Below are 25,591 nucleotides of genomic sequence, written 5' to 3'. Positions count from 1 at the left end.
CGTCCTATTCTTTGTGACCCCATTTGGTGTTTTCTTGGCAAAGATGCTTTCCTTCTCCAACTCATTTGACACATGAGGAAACTAGGACCAACAGGATTAAGTGACTCGCCCAAGGTCACACAGCTAGAAAGTATCTGAGGCTGTATTTGAACTCAGGAAGAGTTTTTCCTGGCTCTAGGCCCACCACTCAATCCCCTATACCACTTGACTGCCTTTCAATATACATTTATTAAATGTCTATTACTTGCTAGGTGGTAGAGAGGACCTGCCCTTGAGAAGCTTCCAATCTATCAGAGATGGAAGGGACACACACGTACAAAGGTAATTTAAAATGAAGTACATAAAAACCCATGTCGGATTGCTTACCCGTCTGAAAGGAAGAGTTTTAAGTATTTTTAATATTATGTGATATTATATGATTACATAGCATGTATTTTATTCATTTTATTATTTCTATCATGATATTAATTAAATATAACATTATTAAATCATAAACCAAGTGATCACATATAATCCTTTAGATAAGTAACTACAACTGTGAATTTTAGAAAAAGTCAGACCCCGTTAGTTAACTGTGTACATGAGATGTCAATTATAATAGCAGAATATTAACCACAGTAGTAGAAAGGATATAGGCTGGTATTCTGGAAAATGATCGCATACAGATTCTGTTGGGCAGATCCAAACTTCAGATCTGTGTAGTTATCTAGGAAAGCTGAAACCCCCGCAGAAGGAGCTGGGGTCACCGGGAATGGTGAGTGTCCAGCTGGCCTGAGGAGATCACATGAGCCAGCCTTGGTCTGGCTGGGTTTGAAGATTTGGGCCAACTGCAGACCCCCCCAAGTATTATGGCCAAGAAAGGTTACTTTGACCTAAGGAGAATGCCAAGTTCTAGAGAATTCATACATTTTCTTAACCTTGTACTGAATTTAGGACTTTGTGTCAAATGTGCCAAATCCCGCTTCCCAAAGGCCATTGCATGTTTCTTAGCATCTTATGTACTTTCCGCCTTGTTAATCACTTATGCTAATTAATTGTCCCCAAACCTACAAAACATACTGGTGCACCTCTCTGTCTGTCTTTGCTACAGGCTGGGCAAGGTGAGACCTCCAGCTCTAATTTACCACAATGCAAGAGTGGATCTTTGGCTCAGAATGAGGGCCCAAAGATTTCTTTATTTCTAACAGTTTTCTAACACATTTCAGGGAGTGCGGAGGGGTGGCAGGGAGTGAAGAAAGGAGGGTGAGAAAGAGGGTGAGAATTTGGAACTTAAAATCTTTAAAAAATGAAAGTTAAAAAATTATTTTTATATGTAATTGGGGAAAAGCAATATTATTTTTTTTAAATAAAGTACTTAACATGTAAATACAAAGTAAGGGGGTAGAAAGGAGAGTCCCAAACTGGAGGAGATCCAATGAAAAGGCCTCTTATACGAGATGGCACTTGAACTAAGCCTAGGATGGAGTCAAAGGTTCTAAGCAATGCCAAATGGTCCTAGGGCCTGGAGGACTGGGATGGGAGTGGGAGAAATCTTTGGGAATTTGGGTCATAAGTTCTTAGCAGGGAGGTATAGTTAGTGCCAACTTAGCTCCCTTACACGGGATCGAAACCCTTGAGAAATGCTCCCTGATGATGGTGGTGGGGTGGATTCAATAGGTCAGAACTGGGCAGGAGCAGGGCTGAACAATGAGGGGAGAAGAGGGGCTCACTCTTTCACATCAGCAAGGTCATTCCCAAGCAAGATTGGTGTTCCTGGGGTTCCCCTCATGGGCCACATCAAATGGCTGCAGTGGTTACGAAGTCACAGGATCACTGAATTTGGAGTAACAATTCCTCTTGGGTCGTCTCGTTCAATCCTTCCAGCCAGAGCAGTTAAGCCATTTACCCAACTTCACGCAGACAGCAAGTAGCCTTGAACCCAGATCCTCTGGAGTCCAAATACAATGCCAATTCCACTATTCCAGGTCCCAAAGACTTTCTAACATGGGCCTGCTCTTTCAATATTGGCCCAAACGTTGCTCCCCCACAATCCAGAAACGCAAAGTAAATAAATGAACAAAAGAAAGAAAAAGTATTTATTAAACGCTCGCTAGGTGCCAAGCACTGTGCTAAGCGCTGAAGATACAAATACAAAAGCAATCACTGCCCTCAAGAAGCTTCTGTTCTAATGGGGAGAAATAGCAAACATAGAGTGGGAAAGGGGCAGGAGGGGGGGGCACTTTGGTCCAGAACAGAACAGACAGAGATGGTGAGGGGAGTAACAAACCCCTTCCAAGAACAATGGCAGAGTTGACGTGACCGTGGTTCCAGAACTAGAGGGGGTGTAGGGGAGGCTCTAGTGGCAAGAATTATTGGCAAGGCCGATGAGAGAGAAGAGGGCCAAGCAGTGGAGGGTGAAGTGAAGAATAGCTGAGGTCTGCCTGAGAAATAATGGACATGGGGAGGGAGGCAAGCCTGGCAAGGACCCAGACACAAGTCCCAGAGAAGAGAGAGGAAACTCTTCCAGGGCATGCTGTCTAGCCAGCTGCTATCAAATCCCATTTGGAATTCCTGACCTCAGAAATCAGGATGAGGTGAGAATCAATAACGGTCATAAGCAGGCGATAAAATGAATACAAACTTGAGTTACATTAAAAAGAAGCTTCACATCCTAGCAAGGAAGGCGAGAATTCCACTATCCTTGCCTTGGTCAGGAGGGAAATTCACAAGCTGGAATACACCCAGAAAAGGGCTCTGAGGTCCAGCAGGGGACTGGAGATCCCATTAAAAGAATAAAGAATCTTTAGTTTAAAGGAAGAGGGGATGGCACAGCTTCTGCATTCAAATAGCTAATGGGCATTCAGGTGGAAGGGATATAAGGATTTTGCTGAAAGAACTAGGAGGAATGGGTGGAGTTAGAGAGAGGGTGATTTCTGCATAATGGAAGGGAAAACTCCCTAACAGAGGTATGGAATGGGCTACCCCAAGAGGAGGTAGATTGATCATTACTAGGGCATGCTATAGGACAGATATCTGCAGGAGATGGTCTCAAAGGTCTGTCCAGCTCTGAGACATTTCTACATATAGGTACCACACATGTAAATACAGCATACTCTAGACTTATATATATGAATATTTGTGGCTATATACATAAACATAGTGTGTGTGTATGAGTGTACACCTGCCTCTATTTTTGTCTTTATACTGCACTTATCATTAAAAGCTTGACGAACAAGTATCATTGGCCCCATTTCAAAGATGGGGAAAATCGAGGCACAGAAAGGTTTAAGTGACTTGTTCATCATCAAACTCACACAGATTCTCAATTCCAGACCCACATGGAGCACCTTGGGTCCCAGAGCTGAGTTTAAAGATGAAAAATGGCTTTCTTTTCTTCCGTTACATCTGACCCACCTCCTGGTCTTTTTTTTTTTTTCTTTCTTTCCACTCTTTATACATAATATATTGGCCTAAATGGGGTTGTGGACACTTTAGATTGTCTGAATGTCAGGGATAGGAAGGATCAGAAAAGCCAAGCTAAGTAGTCAAGAACTAGAATACTTTTCAGCTCAGTTAACCTTGGTTCCAGTGGCAAGAATCCTAGAGGTAAAAATTTCACACAAGTGTCCTAGAGGAAGATAGCATCTCCTTCCTCATGTAATCCCCAGGAAAGCAAAGGAAGGGGCTATAACTTGACTGAGCAATTAACCCTTAACTTCACTGAAGATCCTGGCTTTCTGACTACAAAGATCATGGCTTTCAACCCTCATGAAATGAATGGATCTTCCTTCCTGGTGTCGAGCTTGAAAATGAAAGGTTCAAGCATGACTGAGACATTGGGGTCTCTGGGTAGGTGCTTCTAACAACCCAAAGACCACCTGGAAAAATAGATGTTTGGACTGGAGATGTTTAAACTGTTTGGATCTCAGAAGACACCAGGGAGAAAAAGTTGTTACTTTACAAAAGAAAAATAGTAAAATCCCTAAATGGTTATATAGAACACTCTGGTTGTTGTTGAGTTGTGTCCCACTCTTGGTGACCCCACTGACCAGAGCACACCAGGACTTTCTAGCCTTCACTTTCTCTTGACGTCTGCCCAAGTTCACGTTCATTGTTTCCATGATACTACCTATCCATCTCAATCTCCTCTGTCCACTTTTCCTTTTTCCTTCCATCTTTTCCAGCATCGGAGTCTTTTCCAACAAGTCCTACCTTCTCGTTATGCAGCCTTTAGCCAATTCTAAATCCTAGTTGTGAGGAATTCCTATTCGTTCTATCCCTAATTGCATCTACCTAGAATCACATTTTCATAAGACCCCAAAAAACTAAGGTTTACCAAAAAGGATGGGATCTGGTCCTCTGTTTCTCCTAATCAACCTGAAACTCCTAGTCTCTAAAATATGAAATGAGAAAAACTACAATTGAAGTAAGAAAGAAAACCATTAAGACACTTTGATCTCAATACTGAGATGAAAGAAGGAAGATTCTTTGGTTTCTTGGGCTGATTTGGCCTTTTTCACAGAAGGAAATCCATTCTGCTTTGGAAGGACAGGAGGAGGGGTTGTCCTTCAGTGCACCCCTTGTCCCTGTACCTCGGCTCTGTGGGGTGGCAAAGAGTCTTGTCTCTTACTAACAGCAGAGGCTGCCTTGACACTGCTCTCTGACACATTCCCCATCCATTACCCAAGGATGTCAGCTATCATCCTGACTGATGTGGATTTTACCTGTGCAGGATGCCTAATCAGAAGAGGACTGACCTGTTTTGGGAAGGGAACCAGTAACAACAGCTGGTCTGATCTGGATGAGATGATCCAGGGAACTGGGGACCCTACAGTTTTTGGCAGCTGGTTCAACTTCTGGGAAAAGTTATGGCACTGGTAGCTGGTAAAGTGCCTGGCTGCATCCAACTGCACCTCTAAAATAGGCCCCAGTGACCTAATGGAAAGCTTTAAAAAACAATCTGGCTTCAGCTCTTTTAGAGGAAGATCTAATAGAATTGACTCCTCAAAAAAAATTCTGATGTGAAGATGAATTAACAGAGCTACTAAAAATGAAAAATTCCGGCAAGTCGCTCATGCATCGACAAGAAGTCCGAATGTGGGCAGAGAATTAGGGGAGGGACTTTTGGCCTGGCCAAAAACCAAAGGATGTTTTCTAAGGCCCACCCAGCCACTGGACACCTTCACATTGATGGAGTCATTCCCTGGTGTCACTGATCACCCAGTCGGTGAATCATGCAGCCAGGAATTGAATTCAGGTATTTCTGATGTCCGAGTTCAGTGCTTTCTCTGCTACGCAAAGATGTTGCTACTTTCTCTGAACGAAAGGGACCCCAAGGAAGGACAAACTATCATTACAGTGGGTGGGAAAAGTGAGGTTGTGGGTAACTGAGAACACAAGAGGAGGTAAAGGGCAGTGAGTGGGAGAAAGAGGAAAGGGGTGAGGGGAAACTGGCTAATAGAGAACAGGATAGGGATAAGAACAAAATTCAAAGGGTCACTGGCATGTAAACAAGTGACTCTGGATGGTGCCCTGTGTCTTATACCCCTCTGTTAAGCCAAGAGATGCTTAAGGTCCCAGAAGGTCTCTGGTACCATCAGACACTGTATTTCAGGAGATACATGCACAATTCTTCTATATGGTGATTTCGTCCTTGGGAAATAAAGAAAGGGCTCCAAGAGAAAGTTGGAGCCACATGAGAGCAGGTTCAACCATGCCCCCAACAGACCATGGCTTCTCCAGGGCTAAGGGGAAGCCCTAGAGGTGTGTAAGGACAGCACTGCTGTAGACCTGGAGGGTGATGGTGCCAGGAAGGTCATTGGAATTCCCGTTGCCTTTATCTTGTAGATGCAGGATATGTGATGTTTGGACGTCTTCAGGTTCCCCCTTCAAGGTCACCTGCCCCAGGAACTGATCTGACAAGCATTTACGGTCCCAAATCTAGGAGAAGAACAGATACACAAAAGAGATGTTATAGGGTGGAGGGAGCAGATTTATTCTGTGTGGCTCTATCAGGCAGTTATGTGTGCACAGAGGAGAGGGTGCTAGACTTGGAGTCATTCAAATCCAGCCTTATCCACATACTGGCTGGGTTCAAATATTTAAGCTCTGTGCAAACTAAAATTCAATTTTTTCAGCTTGGCTCTACATGGCTGAATTAAAGAGTACTGGGTGAAAGTGGCAAAAAAGGTCAGTTTAAGTTTGATGTCAGGAAAAATTCCTTAATAGTTAGAGGCATCTAAAGTGCTTTGGGAGGAAGTAGATTTTCCCTTTTAGTGGAAGTCTAGGTTTTAGAGAGGATTTGTGTTCAAGCAGGGGTCGGAACTGCATGGCCACTGTGGTCCCTTCCAATTTTGACATTCTATGATCTAATGGGAAACTGCAGTCTAGTGTAATAAAGCAAGAACAGTATATATAGTTGAAGGACATAAATTCAAATGATGGCCTTCAGGCTTATTAGCACTTTTTTTCCCCCTAAATAAGGGAAACAACAAATTTTCTTTAGTAAATATTTACTTGGACATTACTAACAATTAAATTATGCCTATAAATAAATAATGATGGATATAGCTGTGATTATGCAGAGTATGCATAATTATTTTAAAAGCTTAAAATCGCCCATTAGCATTTTCTAATTCTTTTTTTTTTAACCCTTAACTTCTGTGTATTGGCTCATAGGTGGAAGAATGGCAAGGGTGGGCAATGGGGGTCAAGTGACTTGCCCAGGGTCACACAGCTGGGAAGTGTCTGAGGCCAGGTTTGAACCTAGGACCCCCCCATCTCTATGCCTGACTCTCAATCCACATTTTCTAATTCTTGATCGCTAGAGATCCCAGTCTCCCCGAGCCTATTAAAAGAAGCACTTTTGTATTGTATATCCTCTAGCCTATTAATACACTAAGATTAAGACGAGTTGTTATATATGAGCTACTGATTATAAATCAGCTTGTGAATTTGAAAGAAAGCATTACGGATTCGTTGTAATCCTTCTAGAATTTCCCCAAAGTCTTTTACTTTTGACGGGGACGTCTCAAACTTATTATAACAGTCTATAATAATGTCTAGTTTTGTCTTACTAGCTTTTTTTTTTTAGCACTGTCCATGTCTACATCATTTTGAACCTGTTTTCTCATCTGTAAAATGGGATAATACTATTCACAGCAGCTTCTCATGAATTTCTTATGAGAAAACAATGCATGATATCCCAAAAGTCTTCGTGCAGGCTTTAAGCTGGAAAACCTTAAAACCCGCACTAAGACTTTGGAGATCGTGTAAACGAAAGATGAGTTTCTGTTGTTTTGCTAGATCACCAGGCGAGGACAGATCTCAGGGGTCTCGGCTCTATTCTCTGTGTTCTTTCTTACCCAGCAGGCTGCTTCTCTTGGAAGGCTGCTTGCCTGGAGATTAGGTACCTGCAGCCTGTGCCCCAGTGGCCCAGACATACCCACCTGGACTAAGATGGGCTGCTCTGGCTTCTTACGATAGAAGATGCCCTTTATATTGTACTCTGGGATGTTGGTACTCCTATGCACTTGCGATCGGACGGTCTCTCCTTCACACTTTATGATGACGTAGGAGTTAGTTGCTGCAGGAAGAGAAATGGAGCATGGGAAGAACTTGGAGGGAAGGAGGAAGGGCAGAAAGGATTCTATATGCTTCATGAGCAAGGCCATGAGAAAAGGACCCGGGATCACTGAAGAGACACACCTGGCCCCAGCATCCCTGCTGTTACTTCCAAGTGCTTCCTGAAAAAATCAGCTCCTCCTTAGCATTCCATGGGCATCCAAGGTTCATTATGTTCCAACTAACCTCTGATTCTATTGATGGAAACTTCATCCTCCTCCCAGGCACCCAGATTTGGAAACTAACTCTTTTTGGACCCTTTATTCCCTCCCCACAAAAGGCATCATAGTACTGTGGACAGAACATTGGATTTAGAATAAGATTTAACTCTAAGATTTGAGTTTGAATTCTGCCTCAAACACCAACTAGATGTGCAATGTAGGAAAATCACTTAACCTCTCTGGCCTAATGTCTCATCTCTAAAATAAGGGGATTGGGCTTGATAGTCTCCAAGGTGCCTTGTGGCTCCTAAAGCCATGATCCCAAGAACCTATGACCCTGGGATTGCTTACAAAATCTTGTCAATCCTACTTCCACATATCCCCTTCTCTATGCTCCTTCTCTTCACTTGCGTGACCGCCTCCAAAAGCACCTTGTCTCAACTAGGGGAATCTCTTTTTAACTCTCTCCTTGATTCAGATTTTCCCCTTTTGTCATCTGGAAAAGGAAAAGGAGGAGGGGGGACTTGAGGGTTTCAAAGGTCCTCAGAGCAGGCTCCATTCTATTCTGTGCACACATCCCCACACTCATCATTCTAATAAACGTGTCTAATTATATCATCTCCCCTCACTCCCTACAGCCTCAAAATTCTCTTCTGGCTATCAATTATTTTTATGTTTTTATTTCCCAATTACTGATTATTATTTTGATTGATTGATTATTCTTAATCATTATTTTATTTACTGATTACTGATTTCTTTGGTATTGATTACTGATTATTATTTATTTGGATTATTTTAATTTACTGATTACTGCTGATTTTTCCTAAAGGAAAAAATACAAATTGTTTCTAGGAAGGGCTTCAAGGCCTCTAGCACTTGACTCAACTACTTTTCTAGTACTCCTTGAATCCTCTAACAAGTATTGCCTTTTGCATTCTAGCCAATGAGGGAGGGCTAGGGATTTCCTAGCCTCATCCTGCTCTTTCCACCCATTCCTGTAGGTCTTCCCCCATGCCTCAAACCACAATAACAATCATTTCTTTTTATATAGCACTTCCAAGGTTTACAAAATAGGTTACAAATATTAGGACATTTAATCCTCAGAACCACCTTGGAAGGTAGGTTATTATCATCCCCATTTTACAGATGAGGAAACTGAGGCATACAGACATTAATTAATGTATGTATCTGAGGCTGTATTTAAATAATAGTTATTTGTGTAAATTTATATAAGTAATTTATAGAAAATAAATTTATTAAATATAAATAAATGAATCATGTTATATAAATGAAAATAAATATAAATGTATAAATAATATTTATAGAACATTTACTATATTCTAGGCACTATGCTAAGCATTTTACAAATATCTTCTCATTTGATCCTCACCACAACACGTGGAGGTAGGTGCTGTTATTTTCTCCATTTCATAGATGAGGAAACGGAGGCAGATGCCACGGGTCACACAGCTAGTGCCTGTCTAAGGCTTCATTCAAACTCAGGTCTTCTTGACGCCACTGCATCACCAAGCCACCTCATATACACCTCCCTCTTATCTTCACCCATTGATAGCCTACTCTTCCTTCAAGGTCCAGCTTAGAGGCCTCCTCCATGAAGCTTCCTTGGTCTTCCTCAGCTAAAAGTGATTCTTCCTTTGATGACTTTCTCATTCTCTGTTGTAATTCCTCCATTCATTCTAACTTTTTGTGAACATACTTTATCTCCTTTGTAGATTACACACTCTTTGAAGGCAGGCACTTGATGGGCTACAACCCTATTACAGTTCAGAAACTTTAAATTTAAGCAATTCATCAGCCTCAACCTCATATTAATTCTGACCTGGGCCCAAGCTAAGGGCCTCATTTTTGATGGGAACAAGGGACACCCAAGAAAGAGGGCAGAAAGGGTGGAAGTGGGGCAACAACAAAGAACACCTACCTCCTGCAAGGGGATCTTTCAGCCCTTCAGCCTTCAAGATATAGACTTGGGAGACCACACTAGGGTAACCAATTATTCTGTTCCAGCACCGATAGCGGGGGAGATCCAAGACCAATTCACTGGGGTGGAGAAGAAAATTGGGGGAGGTTCAGGAGAGAGAGTAATAAGAAGTGAAGGATAGTGGGTAATGGAAAGGATTGGGAGGTGAGAGGAAGAAATATATTGTGAGGTGTGAGAGGTGAGGGGAAGAATAGAAAGTGAAAAGGAAGGAGCAGACAAGTTGGGGAATGGGAGAGAGAAAGAAGGTCAGAGTAAGACAAGAGATGGAAAATGAGAAGAGGGAATAAGAAGTGAGGAGAGATAGAAGGTAAGGAGAAGAAGGTAAGGAAGACAAGAATAAGTTTGGGGGAAGAAAAGAAGGTAAGAACAAGAATCAGGAGAGTAAAAAGGAGGTAAAATGGGAATTTAAATCCTTCAATGAAGGACATTCCATTGGATAGCTCCATTTTTAAATCACTCCTGTGAATTATTGATCTACTTTTATTGTTCTGTCATTCCAGACATGCTCGACTCTTTGTGACCCCTTTTGGGGTTTTCTTGGCAAAGATAATAGAGTAGTTTGCCATTTCCTTCTCCAGTTCATTTTATAAATGAGGAAATTGAGATGAATAGAGTTAAGTGACTTGCCCTGGGTCACACAACTAGTAACTGATGCCAGAATGAACCCAGGTCTTCCTGACTCCCCACTGTTCTGTCCATCTACCTACCTACTGAGCCATCTACCTACCAAAAATAGTTAGCATTTACAGAGTACTTTAAGACTTACAAAACATTTTATAAATATTATCTCATATGAGACTCAAAACAAACCTGAAAGATAGGTGCTATTATTATCCTCATTTTACAGTTGTAGAAATAGAAGAAGACAGGTTAAATGACTTGCTCAGGGTCACACAGCAAAGTGTCAGATCAAATTTGAATTCAGGTCTTCTAGATTTTAGGCCCAGTGCTCTGTGCACTATAATGACACCTAGCTGCCTATATCTTGTTCTTGATCAGCCATCTCTACTTTGTGTGTGATGCCAAAGATGGTTTATTTCACTGCTCTGAGTCTGTTTCCTCATCTGTAAAATGAGGGATTTTGGCTAGATCATTTCATTGGTCCCTTCTAGCTTTAAATCCTATTGCCCAATTTTTGGAGTATTTGATGAAATAGAAAACACACAAATACCTACACACTATCTATCTATCTATCTATCTATCTATCTATCTATCTATCTATCATCTATCTATCTATATCTATATATATATATATATGCGCCATTCTCCAATAGTTAAGTGATCAAAAGATGTGAACAGTTCTCCAAAAAGAATTTCAAAAATTCTTAACCACATGGAAAAATGCTCCAAATCACTAATAATGAGAAAGTCAGATCAAAACAGCAATAAGGTTTCATCTCGCATCTTGCAAGTTGGCTAAAATGACCCACACCTGCAAGAGTCAATGTTTTCAGACTTTTTCAATGTGTCAATTTGCTGATTTTTTTTTCTTTCCAAAAAAACTAAAACCAAAACATATTTGTCAAAGGAGAGAAAGAGGTTGAGGGGAACTTGTAAAATAAAGTAGCACATCAATTGGGCAATGGCTAAATAAATTGTGGCACAAGAATGTTCATTCATTAATGGAAGAAACATCTATTAGTGCCTATTATGTATGTTCCAGGCACTAGGCTACACCCTAGGGATACAGAAAGAGAATAAAAAATCTCCACCCACAAGCCCTCAAGAAGCTTACAATCTAAAGGCGTAGACAACATGCAAACAAAGAAAGCTATGTGCATTGGAATTAAGAGGGCTGGCTTCCAGTAGAAGGTGAGATTTGAGTTGGGAATTAAAGGAAGCCAAAGATGTCAGGAATCGGAACAGAAGAGGGAGCACATTCCAAGCCCAGAGGACAGTTAGAGAAAATGCCAGTGGTGGAGAAATGTCTTGTTTGTGGAATGGCTAAGAGGCCAGCATCATTGGCTCCAAGAGTAGGTGGTAGAGAGTAAGGTGTAAGAAGACAGGAAAGATAGGAGGATGCCAGGTATGAAGGGATTTAACTAGCATGTGTGTGACGAATACAGAGAGGCATGGAAAGATGCCCAAGAAGTAATGCACAGAGATAGAAGCAGAACTAAGAAAAAAGAAAACAGTATAAATGGTACCTATTTCAATCCATGGAAACCTGGTTTGCAGCCCCAGGTGTACCATTTTCTCATTATGTGACCCAAGGCAAGTGCCTTTCCTCTCTCTGGGACTTATTGTTTCTTCTTCTGGAAAATGGGTATTATCACATTTCCCATCTCATTTACCAAAGAAAACACTCTGGGCAAAATTAAAAGTGCCATCCTGGTGGGACTAGGATGAGTGGGCAACTGGGAGTTACTGGGTAGGAAATAAAGCAAGCTCTCTCCTATCCCTTAGGTGCAACCTCCCACCTGCACCCCAGTACCCTCTTCCCTAACCCCAAACACTTACTGGCAGGAGGCAGGCACGTCTGTGAAGATCCTGAGGAGGAATTCACATGGCTGGTCTGGCTCAAAGGTGGTGGGGATGATGATGTATCGTCCCTCTTTCTGTTCTGTCCGCAGGAAGACACTGCGTGAGTTGATATAGATGGAGCCAGCTGTCTTCTCCTGGAGAGTGTGCATGCGGTACTTTCGGTTCGCCTCTACCTGTAGAGACAACTCTGTCTGAAAATCTTTCCCACTCCCATATCCTCCCATTCTTTAGCTTCCCACATCATCAACTCCTGTTCCCATCTTCCTCCCCAAGGTGGCCCAGGGGGATAGAATCTGGACTTTCATCCTTTGGAGGCTCTAGAATCCTAGAACCTTATTATTGGTAAGGGTCGAAGAACAATATAAACATAACAAAAAAAAAATACAGAACATTTGAGCTGGAAGCAACCGTAGAACAAAGAATGTGGAATGGATGTTACAACCAGGGGTTTGCTAGTAAATGTTTTTAACAACCAGCTCTCTGGGGAAGAGGAGAGGCGAGAAAGAAAGTGTATGAATGATACACTTTAAGTTTCATCTGTTAATTGACATTTTTTCCATCATGTTCTTAAGTCTAGATAATCAACAAAACAATGAATCAATCCCTGATTCATAGTTTGCTCATTTCAGAGGTATAACTGCTCACCCTGAAAATCTCACCATTGGAGCGGGTCAGTAGGAGCTAGCCTCAGCACACCGCTGCTTATAATAGCAAATACCAAATGTGGGAAGGGCTCTTTGAACCCAGAACCCAGAATGCCAGAGACAGAAAGGATCTTAGAACACAGAACATCAAATCTGGAGGGGACTTTAATCCCACCAAAGATCCAAGCTAGAAGGGGCTTCAGAACACTTATTAGAATCCCTACATTTGACAGGTAGAGGAGGTAGAGGAGGCCAGGGAGGAGGAAGATGGCACAGAACCAGAACATTAACAGTCCATCTCTTGACTCCTAGTTCAGTGATCTCGTTGTTGATCCATCATCTCCATCTACATCATGACTCAAGGGCTCTTGGATGGATGACAGATCAGAAGGGATGGGTACAAGAGAGGTGAACTCAAGAAAACCCAAAAGGATTTGGAGATTAATTGGGAAGAAGGAGTGAGGGAAGAGAAATATCTGAAGGTGAGAAAAATATAACAAACCATATTTACGTAAGTCGTTTAGCAAAGTGCTTTTCCCACAACAACCCGATAAGGGATTTTGCCCAAGATCACAACAGCAGTGAGTTGCGTAGCACAGACTGAACCTGGATCCCTTGGTCTGAATCCAGTGCTCTGACTGCAATCCCCGGCTCCACAAAAGCTCAGAAAAAAGGCAGGCTGTGGACCCCAAAAGCCAGGAGTGGGCAGGTGTCCCACTGTGAGATTTCAGCACAGCTCGATAATCTGAACTACATTGCCATGGGCCACCATTCTTACCTTCCCTGAGAATTCTCCACCTTACAAGTGAAAGGAGAGCCTCCCCACTGGGGTACCAGGGAGCTGCCTCAGAGAGGTCCCTGCTTACCTTGAAGATGTCAAAGCCAATGGCCAGGTTCTCGGCTTTGCCCTGCCTTCGGGTGGTCCGCTTTGTTTTCTGCTGCAGGAAGATAAGCACTTCACCCCCCGGCTTCTTCACATTGAACACATACTAGGGACAGAGGGAAGAGGAGGACAAGGGCTTGAGGTTCACGGATAAAGAAACAGGGTACTTAAGAGCTGGGCTGCACCACTGAGATCTCCTACTTCGACTCCATCTCACTGAACAGATGGCTTGTCCAAAGTAGTAAGTAACACTGCCAGCATTCAAACTTGGGCCTTTGAACACCAAATCTAAGGCTCTCTCCACTAGATTAGTCTCAAAATCATGCTATCTGGGGACCCCAAGATGGTATATCTAGAGACATAATAATAAACAGAAGGACAAGGTAATAATAACAATAAATAATTTCTGGGTTCTCTGCATTTCATCATACTTCCTTCCTACATTTCAGAGGCAGAAACCAACACACAGAAATGTAAGACATTTGCCCACTGGTCATAGAATAATTCTGTGGCAAAGCTGGAATTTGAACCCAGATTTCTTAAATCTTTTTTTTTTTTTTTTTAAACCTTACCTTCTGTCTTGGAATCAGTACTGTATATTGGTTCCAAGGCAGAAGAGTGGTAAGGGTAGGCAATGGAGGTCAAGTGACTTGCCCAGGGTCACACAGCTGGGAAGTGTCTGAGGCCAGATTTGAACCTAGGCCTCCTATGTCTAGGCCTTGCTCTCAATCCACTGAGCTATCCAGCTGTCCCCTTTCTTAAATCTTTGAGAGTTTTATTGATTTATTAATTGTAACAAGCTATAGGGAAGGTAGGTGGCTCAGTGGATTGAGAGCCAGGCCTGGAGACAAGAGGTCCTGGGTTCAAATCTGGCCTCAGACACTTCCTAGCAGTGTGACCCTGGGCAAGTCATTTAATCTCTATTGCCTGGTCCTTCCCACTCTTCTGCCTTGGAACCAATATGCGAGATAAAAAAGAAAAATAGTACCATGGTGCCTCTTTATCCTTTCCCACCCTTTCCCTCTCAAGAGTATCGGGGACATGGCTTGTATACATACTGTGTCCCTAAAACCTTAGCTTAGCACTGCACTAAGACTTTTGGAACATCCAAGACCTTGGGGCAAGAAGTAAAACAGAGTCTGGAAACGGCAAGAGGAAGAACGTGGAGGCAGGGTGTGTGGGGATCCTCATTCTTATCTGACCTGGGGGTTCTGGAAGAAAGTTTCCTTGTGGTTGGTACAGCCCCCAGTGCGGTTCTTCAGGGGATTCTCATGGAATTTCCACTCCCCTCGGATCTTTGCCTCCTCCCAGGTCTTGTGGATGCTCAGGTAGGATGTGTTGACGACAAGACACTTGATGAGGTCGGTGAAATATCGGCAGAGGTCTTGAAAAGTCATCCTGGGCGAGGAAGTTACAGTAAGAAATGTGCCCGCCAGAGTGCCAGAAAGGGAAAGGGGGAAACCTCAGGCTAATAGCCCTAAAACCAGAGATTTGGCAGGATAAAGAAGGAGGAACTCTGGCCCGAGATTCATACAGATCCCGGTTCTGGTAAAGCCAAGATTATCAGGGTGGAACTCAGGATAAATCCTATTCCATTCCTGGTCTCAGTTTCTTAACTGATTATCCTTACGAAATAAGGATAATCATTGTCTTTGCCCTGCATTCTGTTATGGAAAAAACGAACAACCTGAGTCTTGGTCCAGGCTCTCTTGTACTTTCCTGAAACATACTTCCTCCTCACCATCTCTCAGGAGCTCTGAAGCTTCCTTCCAACTCAGCTGAAGGGCCATCTCCTACATGGGTCCTCTCTGGGTCTCTTCAGCTGCTGGGGTCTCCCTCGCCCTCTCCCACCACCCGAAAACCTTGTATTTTCTTTATATACATTTTCTTTCTAGTTGTTTGTGCCTATTCTAGCTTCCTAGAATGTAAGCTCTTTGAAGTGAGGAATCATTTAATTTTTATGTCTATATCTCCAGAACCTAGCGCAGGGCATGGATTTATTATCTCTTGAATGGGCTGAATATGGAACAGTAGGGCCCTGTATCCCTTGGGGATAAGTTCCAAAACCTATTATATATAGATGGATGAAACTGCAGGCATAAATAAGTGAGTTATCTGCTGACCCCCATTTGGTGTGCTCTCTCCTTCGACTCCTGTTCTTCAGCTTGATATTATATTTCCTTCTCCCTCCAAAAAAAGTCTTTTAAAAAAGCCAAAGTGGGGAGCAACTAGGTGGTTCAGTGGATTGAGAGCCAGGCCTGGAGCCTGGAGGTCCTGGGTTCAAATCTGGCCTCAGACACTTCCTAGCTGTGTGATCCTAGACGAGTCACTTAACACCCCCCTCTCCCCCATTACCTAGCCCTTCCCACTCTTCTGCCTTGGAACTAATACACAGTATAGATTCCAACATGAAAGGTAAAGATTTTCTTTTTTATTTTAAGTGTTCTAGGTAGAATCATTGAAGGCAGCTTCATATTTTTTGAGCACTTGAAATACATTTGCTGAATGTCATTGTGGAGAAACCCAGTCCTAGAGAAGGGATAACTTGGAGGTCACACAATAAGTTTGTGGAAGAGCCAGGACTACAAGCCAGGTCTCTCCTGACCCCCAACTCTAGAATCATTCCAGTACCCTGGGCCATCTTGATTTCCCAGAATTCATTTGGTCTTAGAGGACTTTCTCCATGTTCTTGGGTCTCAACAGGAAAGTCTCTCCCAGCTCTGTCTGTCTCCCTGTATATAAGACTCACCAAAATGCCTCATCATCCTCTACAGTCACCCCCAACTCCTCCCTCTCCCTCTTGCTTACTGTTTGCCACCTCTCTGAACTGTGGTCCATAAAATGGGGATGGGGAGAATGGACTTTCCATCACTCGTTTAGCCTCAATGAATCTCTTTTTGGGGCCCAAGTTCCACCCCAGAAGGCTCTCCCAGAGCGCCCGGCCATGTCTCCCTATATGTAAGACTCACCAGAATTCGCCATCATCCTTCACAGTCACCCCCATCTTGACCCTCTCACTCTTGCTGACTTTCTGCCATTCCTCTGAACTATGGTATATGGAGGCAATGGGGGTAAGGGTAGAGAGAATTAGTTAGAGAAAAAGACACTAGATTTCACATCCCTTAAATTACTTGATTGGATATTGTTGGGTTTTTCCCTTCCTCACATTTTTGTCCTATCCCTTTACTAAAGACTGGAGGTAGAGGTGCTGCCCTTTTTCAATTTGTGGTATCTGTTCTGTCTCTAAGCATAGGCTCTGCATACTGCAGCTACTTAGAGATAATGAATGAATGAATGAATGAATGAATGAATGAATGAATGAATGAATGAAATGGGACAAAAGTTGATGAGTTTTTTGTTCTTTGTTTTTGTTTTTTAAAACTTATACTTAGGATTTCATTGATAGAACTCCCAGGGATGTAATTCTTCCACCAACAGTAAGCATGTACCTACTTTTCTTCTGATGGTCAAATCAACAAGTATCTGTTAAGGCCAGTGAGCATTTATGAAGCCCTTACTTAAGTGTGCCAGACAGTATGCCAAGTACAGAAGCTACAAAAAAGGTAAAAAACAATCCCTGCTCTCAAAGAACTCTAATGGAGGAAACAGCTTGTAAATAACCACATATAAGAATAACCACATATAAGGAATATATATATATATATATGTATATATATATATATGTAGGATAAAGTGGAGATACTATGAGAAGGAAAGTATTCGAATTAAGGGGGATCAGGAAAGGCTTCCTGTACTGTAGAAGGTGGGATCTTTGCAGGCACTTAAAGACAGGGAAGCCAGTAATTGGAGATAAGAAAGGAGAGCATTCTGGGCATGCAGTATAGTCAGTGAAATTTCTGGAGTTGAGAATTGGAATATTAAATAAAGGAACAATAAGGAGGCTAGGTCATTGGAGAGTATGTAGAAGAGAATGAAGCAGAAAAAGGTTGGAAAGCTAAGAGGAAGTCAGGTTATGAAAGAATTTAAAAGCCATATAAATGAAAGACTTTTTATTTGACCTTGGAAGTAATCAGGAGCCACTGGAGTTCACTGAGGGGCTCAGAATGGTGACATTCAGATATGTGCTTTTTGGAAAGCCATTTTGACAGCTTAGTGCTGGATGGACTGGAATGAAGAGAGACGAGGCAAAGACACCAACCAGCAGATTGGTGATATGGGCCTGTGTCAGTGAGGGTAGAGAGACAGAGAGAGAGATACAGAGAGAGAGAGAGAGAGAGAGAGAGAGACAGACACACAGACAGACAGACAGACAGACAGAGAAAGAGAAAGAGAGACAGAAAGAATGACAGAGAGAGACAGACAGAGAGAAAGGAGTTGAGGATGACACCTAGGTTTTGAGACTGGATGAGTAGGGGGATTTGACAATATTAGGGAATACAGAAAGATGGGAGGATTTAGGGTGAAGATTGAGTTTTGTTTTGGACATGTTATGATTAAGCATGGGGGCACTAAGAAGTACTTACTTAAGATTATTCAGTGAATATGTATCTAAGGAAGGATCTGAATCCAGGTGTTCTCGACTTTGAGTTGCTTTACCTGCTATGATATATAGTTACGAGTGTGCTGGAGTCAACTTGAACCAGCTCGAGGGAGACGATTGTTAAATTTTCAGTGTAAGCATTTATACTTCAGAAACTGGCCAATACTACAAATCAGAGTTAGATTTATTGTTGTTGTTTTTTTAATTATTGTCTAGATCAGTAGTTCCCAAACTTTTTTGGCCTCCCGCCCCCTTTCCAGAAAAAATATTATTTAGCACCCTGGAAATTAATTTTTAAAAATTTTAATAGCAATTAATAGGAAAGATTAATGCACTTGTGACCATCACCACCCTTCTGGATTGCTGCAGCACCCACCAGGGGGTGGTAGTGCCCACTTTGGGAATCACTGGTCTAGATTTTAAAAAGTAATGGAAAAATGTTTTTAATGAAAATTAAACTTTAAAGTATACTGTGTGTAAATCCTCCTCCCAAGAACTGGTTGTTAAACATCTACCAGCACTCCCTTGTACATAGCCTCTCATAACAGGAAGAGAAAACATCAATATCCCAGGCAGGGAGCCAGGGCAACAATATACACAATAGTAGGAGAAATATCTGGTACAAATCAGTCTTGCATAATAGCCACCTGTCTCCTGAGGTATGAGTAATCATTTGTTCCATCCAAGTCAAGGAAAACACTAGCCTAATTATTTTCTCTATCAGTGTGATCAGTGTTGGAAAGCAGGTAGACTAATAATCTAATAGAATTTTAAATTCATTGCATCTCAGGATCAAAGAACCCCAGAATCTTAGACTTAGAATTTCATATAGAATTGGTTTCTACAAATTTGGCTTGACTGTTTTTCTTTGATGCTAAAGAGGGTTCTGTGTGTGTGTGTATATATATATACATACATACATATATATATATATTTTTTTTTACGGGAAAGGATTGACTATAAAAAAACAAAAGGCATTAAGAAAAGATTTTTTTTTAAATTCTAAGATCTTAGAGTCTTATAATGATAGAATATTATGATGTTAGATTATTCTGCAATTCTAGAATACCACCATATAGTCCTAGAATATAACCATACAGTCTTTGAACTTGATAGAATCTTGGATTTACAGGACCTTTTGGATCATCAAACTGTAGAACTTACAATCATAGAATCTCAATGTTAAAAGAAACCTTGGAGGTCATGTGATCCAAACTTTACCTTTAGCACAGATTTATCTAAACTATGTGGTAAACTGATGTGGCCTGGTAGATTGAGGACACATTTGCAAGACTGAATTAAAAGCGAGGACATCTAGTGTGTGAAACTGCAAGCCCTCTGAAGGCAAGGCTCAGTCTTTGATTTCTTTCATATCTCTTTATATCTCATACAGATATTTATATTTGTGTATTTGTGAATTTATATATGTGTATGAATTATTGAAGCATTTACTCATTCATTAACCAAGTCTTCTCACTTCCCACTAGAGAATTGGCTCTTTCATCTTCATGTCTTTGCTCACATAATTTTGCCCAACTCTTTCCTCTGTCCTTTTTTCTTACCTAAATTTGATCATTCAATCAAACAACTACTATGAGCCAGCTTTCACATGTTTCATGGTCTAATACTCTTATGTTTCAAGGTCATTTCTAGTACTAATACTCTTATGTTCTAAGAGCCTTCTACCTCTGTGTTCTGAGGTCCTTTCCAGCTCTGAAATTCCATGTTTTATGTTATCACACCCTACGTTCTAAATTTCCCTTTCAGTTCTAACATTCTAAGTTCCGAGGTACCTTCCGCTGAGGGGACATATTGTAAGTTTATTCATTAAGTCATTCAACCAAAAAAAAAAAAAAGACACTTTATTTAGGGTAAGAAGGCTGCTTAGGTTCAAGTCTAAGTACTAGCCATGTGAAATTTGTCTTTGAGCTTCATCACATGGAGAGTGAGAAAAGTCAATATTTAAGAGCCTATTTATTACTATCAGTCATTCATTCATTCAATCAGCAAATATTTCCTGGTCTTCAAAGAAGAGACAGGACAATTGGCACTAACTGAACAGCCTCATTCTGAAGTCCAAGATCAAACTGGCATGACTGAGTTTTTTACACAAAGAACTAATTTCTAAAATGAGATCAAAGGAGAAGCGATGTTTATACATAAATGTCTAGATTACTTCTCAGATCATTATCTCATTAAAACGGGTTTTTTTCCTCCATAGCTATACTATAACATAAACATTTGCACTTTATCAAAAGACAATCCACTTCCCAGCTGTGTGACCCTGGGCAAGTCACTTGACCCCCATTGCCTACCCTTACCAATCTTCCACCTATAAGTCAATACACAGAAGTCAAGGGTTTAAAAAATTAAAAAAAAAAAGACAATCATCTTAAAATAGCCTTAAAAACTCTAAAACCCAGCTGTTTTATAGAAGGGGCCCAGGTTAGGGCCAAGGTCAAGGATTTTGAGATCAGTCAAATCTAGCCTCAAACACTTCCTAGCTATGTGACCCCAGGCAAGTCACTTAAGCTCTTCCCTAGCCCTTACTGCTTTTCTGCCTTGGAATTAATATATAGTATTGATTCTAAGGAAGAAGGTAAGAGGTAAAAAAAAAAAAAATCAAGGGGCTGGTTCTGGTCTGTTCTCTAATTTTAGCCTAATTAGCATCAACTTCTAAACCAGTGGTTCCCAAACTTTTTTGGCCTACCGCCCCCTTTCCAGAAAAAATATTACTTTGCGCCCCCTGGAAATTATGAAACTATTTATTGAACTCAGAATAGAATGTAATACAAAAAAAGTGTGGCCATCACCACTCCCCTGGATTGCTGCAGCACCCACCAGGGGGCGGTAGCGCCCACTTTGGGAATCACTCTTCTAAATCAACCCCAATTCAGGCTACCCATAGCGTAGAAATATTTGGACAAATTCCTCTAAATTCTTTCTCCTACAGAAAAACCAACAGCTCCTTCACAGTGCCTGACCCAACTACAGAGCAACGAAATCTCTTTCCTTTCCCTCGTCCTTCTGTTCTTCCATTTCTAGGTTCAACCACTGCCTTTGCAAACACCTTCCCAATGTCAAGGACTCACGTGTCACTCCAGGGACCACTCCACTCCTTCTCCCCCCAGGGATTTCGCAATCGGATCATGTCTAGTTTCTCTGATGTAAAGTAAGACAGCAGGCCATGGCCCAGACGAATCTTTCTCACATCTGTGATGGCGTAGGCATGACCTTTCACCAGTCCACAATCCAGCCGGGCCTCCATGTCAGAGTCCGTCATCGCCTAAGTGACATGAGAAACATCATGGGGGAAGAGGAAATCATCGCTCTCTCCCCTCTGCCATAAGAAATGAGGGGAAAAGCACTGAATTTGGAGTCAAGTCTCTTGAATTAAATCTAGATTCTGCAACTTGCTGTGACTATGACCTTGGGCAAGTCATATTCTCTCTCTGAACCTCAGTTTACTTATCTTTAAAATAAGAAGGTTGAACTAGATGCCCCTTACTTGCTTCTAGCTCTAAATCCTATAATATTCCTCATATCTGTCCTGAGCAAATGATAATAATGGCTGATACTTGGATAACTCTTTAAGCATTTATGCTTAAATTTAAAGCATAAAAATTTAAAGCAAATTTAAAGCATAAAAAATGCTTTGCATGCATTATCTTACACCATTTTTATGAGTTTTATAAGACAGGTAGTACAGATATTATCCTCATTTTACAGATGAGGACACTGAGGGTCGGCAAGGGGAACAGATTTGGTCCCCCCCTCCCCAAGAACACACAAATGGTAAATGGTAGAGCTGAGACTTAAACAAAGGACCTCTCACATCAAATTCCGTTCTCTTTAGCACCCTCTCAAGATCCCACACTCATCCCACACACATACAAAAACCCTGAATGTCTCAGAAATTCAAATAACAGAATGTGGGCCATTGCTTCCCTGGATCTCAAATCAAGTTCCCAACATTCATATTAATTCCTTGTGAAAACTATGTGGGAAGCTGTCCCTAGGGACACTATGACTCAGGCCTCCAGAGGATTGGTGGGATGTCCAGAGCTCAGTTTAAGCTGGGGTTTGGCCTGGACAAGGAGTCCTCTCACCTTAATAGATGCACTGATGAGGCCACCACGAGAGAAGACCTTCAGCACTCGCTCAAAGAGCTGGTTCCGCAATGTCTCATCATTGGCATAATCCTCGATAGTCAGGTCAATGGGCTCTGAGATGCCCCCTGTGAAATCCACCAAGGCATCCGCGGTGTTACCTCCATCTAAAGCTTCATAACATCCTAACAGCCTAATGGGAAAGCAGGAAGTAAGGAGAGAAAAGGCTATGATCATTCCTTCCAAGGCATATAAAAGGCCAGCCCCAAGTTTTAGAATGACTTCCATCTTCTCATCTGTGAAATGGGGATAATAATCTCAGCCTCCTTCCTTCACAGGTTTGTTGTGAGAATACAATGAAATCAAAGATGTCAAGTTGTTTCATAATCATCAAAATCCTACAGAAATGTAAGCTATTATTGTTGTTGTTATTATTATTATTAATTGTGCTTTCTCCCTTTCCCCACAACCTCTCTTATTTTACTGGACCCTCACAACAACTTTGAGAGAAAGATATTATCATTTTAGAAAGGAAGGAAGAGTTTCATCTAAGGAAAGGACTTGGCAAAGATCAGTCATCAATTCAGGTCTTTGAACTCTGACTCAAGGCTCTTTTCACTAGACACTAGACTTCACTAGACTCCTTGCCTCTGTCCTCGGAGTACCCTGCCTCGAGGAGGATATTTCCTTAGGGGTTAGATGGTCCCTGAGCCATGAAGCTCAGCATTTTCATTTTTTTTCCATATTAAAAAACCAGAAATTATAGTATCCTCAAGAGGCTATTAGATTAAGAGGTATTCTGGAGTTAGGAGACTGGTTCCTCTGTCTAATGGCATATGCCCTTATTACATGGTCAAATCCCATCAGTGTAGTAAGATCTGGGGGCCTTATTTTAAAAAGAATTTTGACAAAATAGAGAGACAACATGCAGAGTGGAGAGAGGGTTGACTTTGGAGTCATGAAGATGTTGGTTCAAATACTGGCTATGTGACTCCAGGCAAGTCATTTAACCTCTCAGTGGGCCAGGGAACTCTTTTAAGACTCAGTTATGAGGGGGCAGTTGGGTAGCTCAGTGGATTGAGAGCCAGGTCTAGAGATGGGAGGTCCTGGGTTCAAATCTGGCCTCAGACACTTCCCAGCTGTGTGACCCTGGGCAAGTCACTTACCTACCCCCATTGCCTAGCCTTTACCACTCTTCTGCCTTGGAACCAATATACAATATTGATTCCAAGATGGAAGGTAAGGGTTAAAAAAAAGATTCAATTATGGATGAGTTACTAATGTGCTTCTAGGAGGCATGGCTTTTTACACACAGAAAATCAGAGAATGAGATGGAGGGGCAAAGGAAGAGGGAGAGGAAGGGAAGGAAGAAGCAGAAGAAAAGAAGGAAGGAAGGAAGGAAGGAAGGAAGGAAGGAAGGAAGGAAGAGAGGGAGGGAGGGAGGAAGTCCACTATGAGGAGGAGACTAGGCCAACCATCAATGGACTGAAAGCACTAGGGACATTAATCTTGGAAGAGTCTCTGAGCCAGGTGTGGTGGTACACATCTTTAATTCCAGGCCTCAGAAAGGCTGATCATTTGAGAATGGGAGTTCTGAGCTACAGCTGATCAAAGGTCTGGGCTAAGTCTGGTACTAATAGGAGGTGTCCCTGGGAGACTAGACAGGTTAAGTGACTTGCCCAGGGTCACATAACTAGTATGCTTCTGAGGCACAACTTTTTGACTCCAAGTACAGCAATTTATAAACTGACCCAACTGGTTGCCTCATCTCCCCACAGTCCTCCTTCCAAGATTTTCCAGAAGAAGAAAGGCGGACACTGGTAGGAATCAGTTCTCCCCAGTAAACAGATCTCACAAGACAGAAAAAATTCTCAGAATAACTCCTAGAATATTTTGGGCAACCATCAGCAAAGGCCCCATGCAAGGGCAGATGAGAAGGCTCTGACAATCTATGCTCTAAGGCTCTTCTAGCTCTTGAAATGCTATGATCCTATTAATATTTATTAAGTAACTACTGTTTGCAAGGCACTGTAATAGGCCAAAAGGATGGCAAGATTATTTTTTCACACATGGATTTTGAATGAATCTTAGAGGTTAATGGAACAAAACCCAACCTCCATTCTCTGGTTTCCTTATGTACACATTCAGGCTGTTGGAAAAGCTATAAAATTAAAAGACTACATGTCAAAAGAGGAGGCTTGAGTCTGATAACTAGGCAACTAAAATGACTCTAAAATAGTTCTTCTATCTTTCTAATTTTAACTTTCTTACTTTTATCTGTTTCCTAATTAGTTGAGACCAAAATCCCTCTTCCCTGCCACAACAATCCCTTGCCAATTTTCTCCCCCCTCCAGCTGCCCCAGCATAGGGTAACATACTTGGCATAAGCTTTCTCAATCAGAGCACACCAGAACTCATTCTTCACATTGGAATGGCAGTAGATGAGCTGATTATAGATTGTTGGCAGTCGGTCATCAATGACTACATCAATCCACTCTCCAAAGTGCCAAAAATGGAAATGGAAAATGCCCGTATACTTTTGAGGGTTATCAGGGTCCCATTCCTGCTCCTTCCAGTTGGGGATAACCTGGGGACAAACAAAGAATCATCCTAGGAATGCTAGTGATGGTGTTGTTCTTAAGTTCCTTCTGTTGTACTCTTTGTGATCCCATTTGAGGTTTTCTTGGCAAAGATACCAGAGAGGTCTACCATTTCCTTCTCTAGTTCATGTTGCAGATGAGGAAACTAATACAAACAAGGTTAAGTAACATGCCCAGAGTCACACAGATAAAAGGTGTCTGCTGCTGGATTTGAACTCAAGAAGTGAATCTTCCTGACTTCAGGTGCCACCTACCTGCCTCATCTTAGTAATAATTATTATAAAATTAAGATGAAGGTTTAAAGAAAAATTTTAGTGTAATCCTAGGAGGAATAAAGATTATTACCTTTATTTGATAGATGACGAAACAGAAAACTCATTGAGGGGAAATGATTTGCCCGGGGTCATGAAGCAAGCTAGTGAGAAAGCTAGGGTATAAACCCAGGTCCTTAACTCTATGAATAGCCATTATAAGGAGACAGGTTTTAGATTCCTATTAGAAACGAAAAATTAGAGCGTGAGGTTGCCAGGTAGCACAGTGGAAAGAATGTCAAGACTGGAGTCAGCTAGACCTGGGTTCAAATCTGGCCTCAGATACTTCCTAGCTGT

At 41.7% G+C, this 25,591-nt stretch overlaps 1 protein-coding gene across 1 annotated transcript in view; it reads right to left on the bottom strand.

Moving 5' to 3' along the window:
• Positions 1 to 5,736: 5,736 nt before the first annotated feature.
• Positions 5,737 to 25,591, bottom strand: part of CAPN5 (calpain 5) — a 176,941-nt gene continuing 157,086 nt past the window's right edge. The window contains exons 4-13 of the mRNA XM_044668164.1: positions 24,762 to 24,970; positions 22,384 to 22,576; positions 21,367 to 21,560; positions 16,743 to 16,820; positions 14,976 to 15,171; positions 13,757 to 13,879; positions 12,223 to 12,419; positions 9,703 to 9,821; positions 7,428 to 7,564; positions 5,737 to 5,919 (exon numbers count right to left, since the gene is read on the bottom strand). Coding sequence (XP_044524099.1) covers positions 5,737 to 5,919; positions 7,428 to 7,564; positions 9,703 to 9,821; positions 12,223 to 12,419; positions 13,757 to 13,879; positions 14,976 to 15,171; positions 16,743 to 16,820; positions 21,367 to 21,560; positions 22,384 to 22,576; positions 24,762 to 24,970 — 1,629 coding nt within the window. The remainder of the gene's footprint in view (positions 5,920 to 7,427; positions 7,565 to 9,702; positions 9,822 to 12,222; positions 12,420 to 13,756; positions 13,880 to 14,975; positions 15,172 to 16,742; positions 16,821 to 21,366; positions 21,561 to 22,383; positions 22,577 to 24,761; positions 24,971 to 25,591) is intronic.

This window comes from Gracilinanus agilis, chromosome 3 (assembly GCF_016433145.1).
Source record: "Gracilinanus agilis isolate LMUSP501 chromosome 3, AgileGrace, whole genome shotgun sequence".
NCBI lineage: Eukaryota > Metazoa > Chordata > Mammalia > Didelphimorphia > Didelphidae > Gracilinanus > Gracilinanus agilis.
This window is presented reverse-complemented; position numbering and strand designations above follow the sequence as displayed.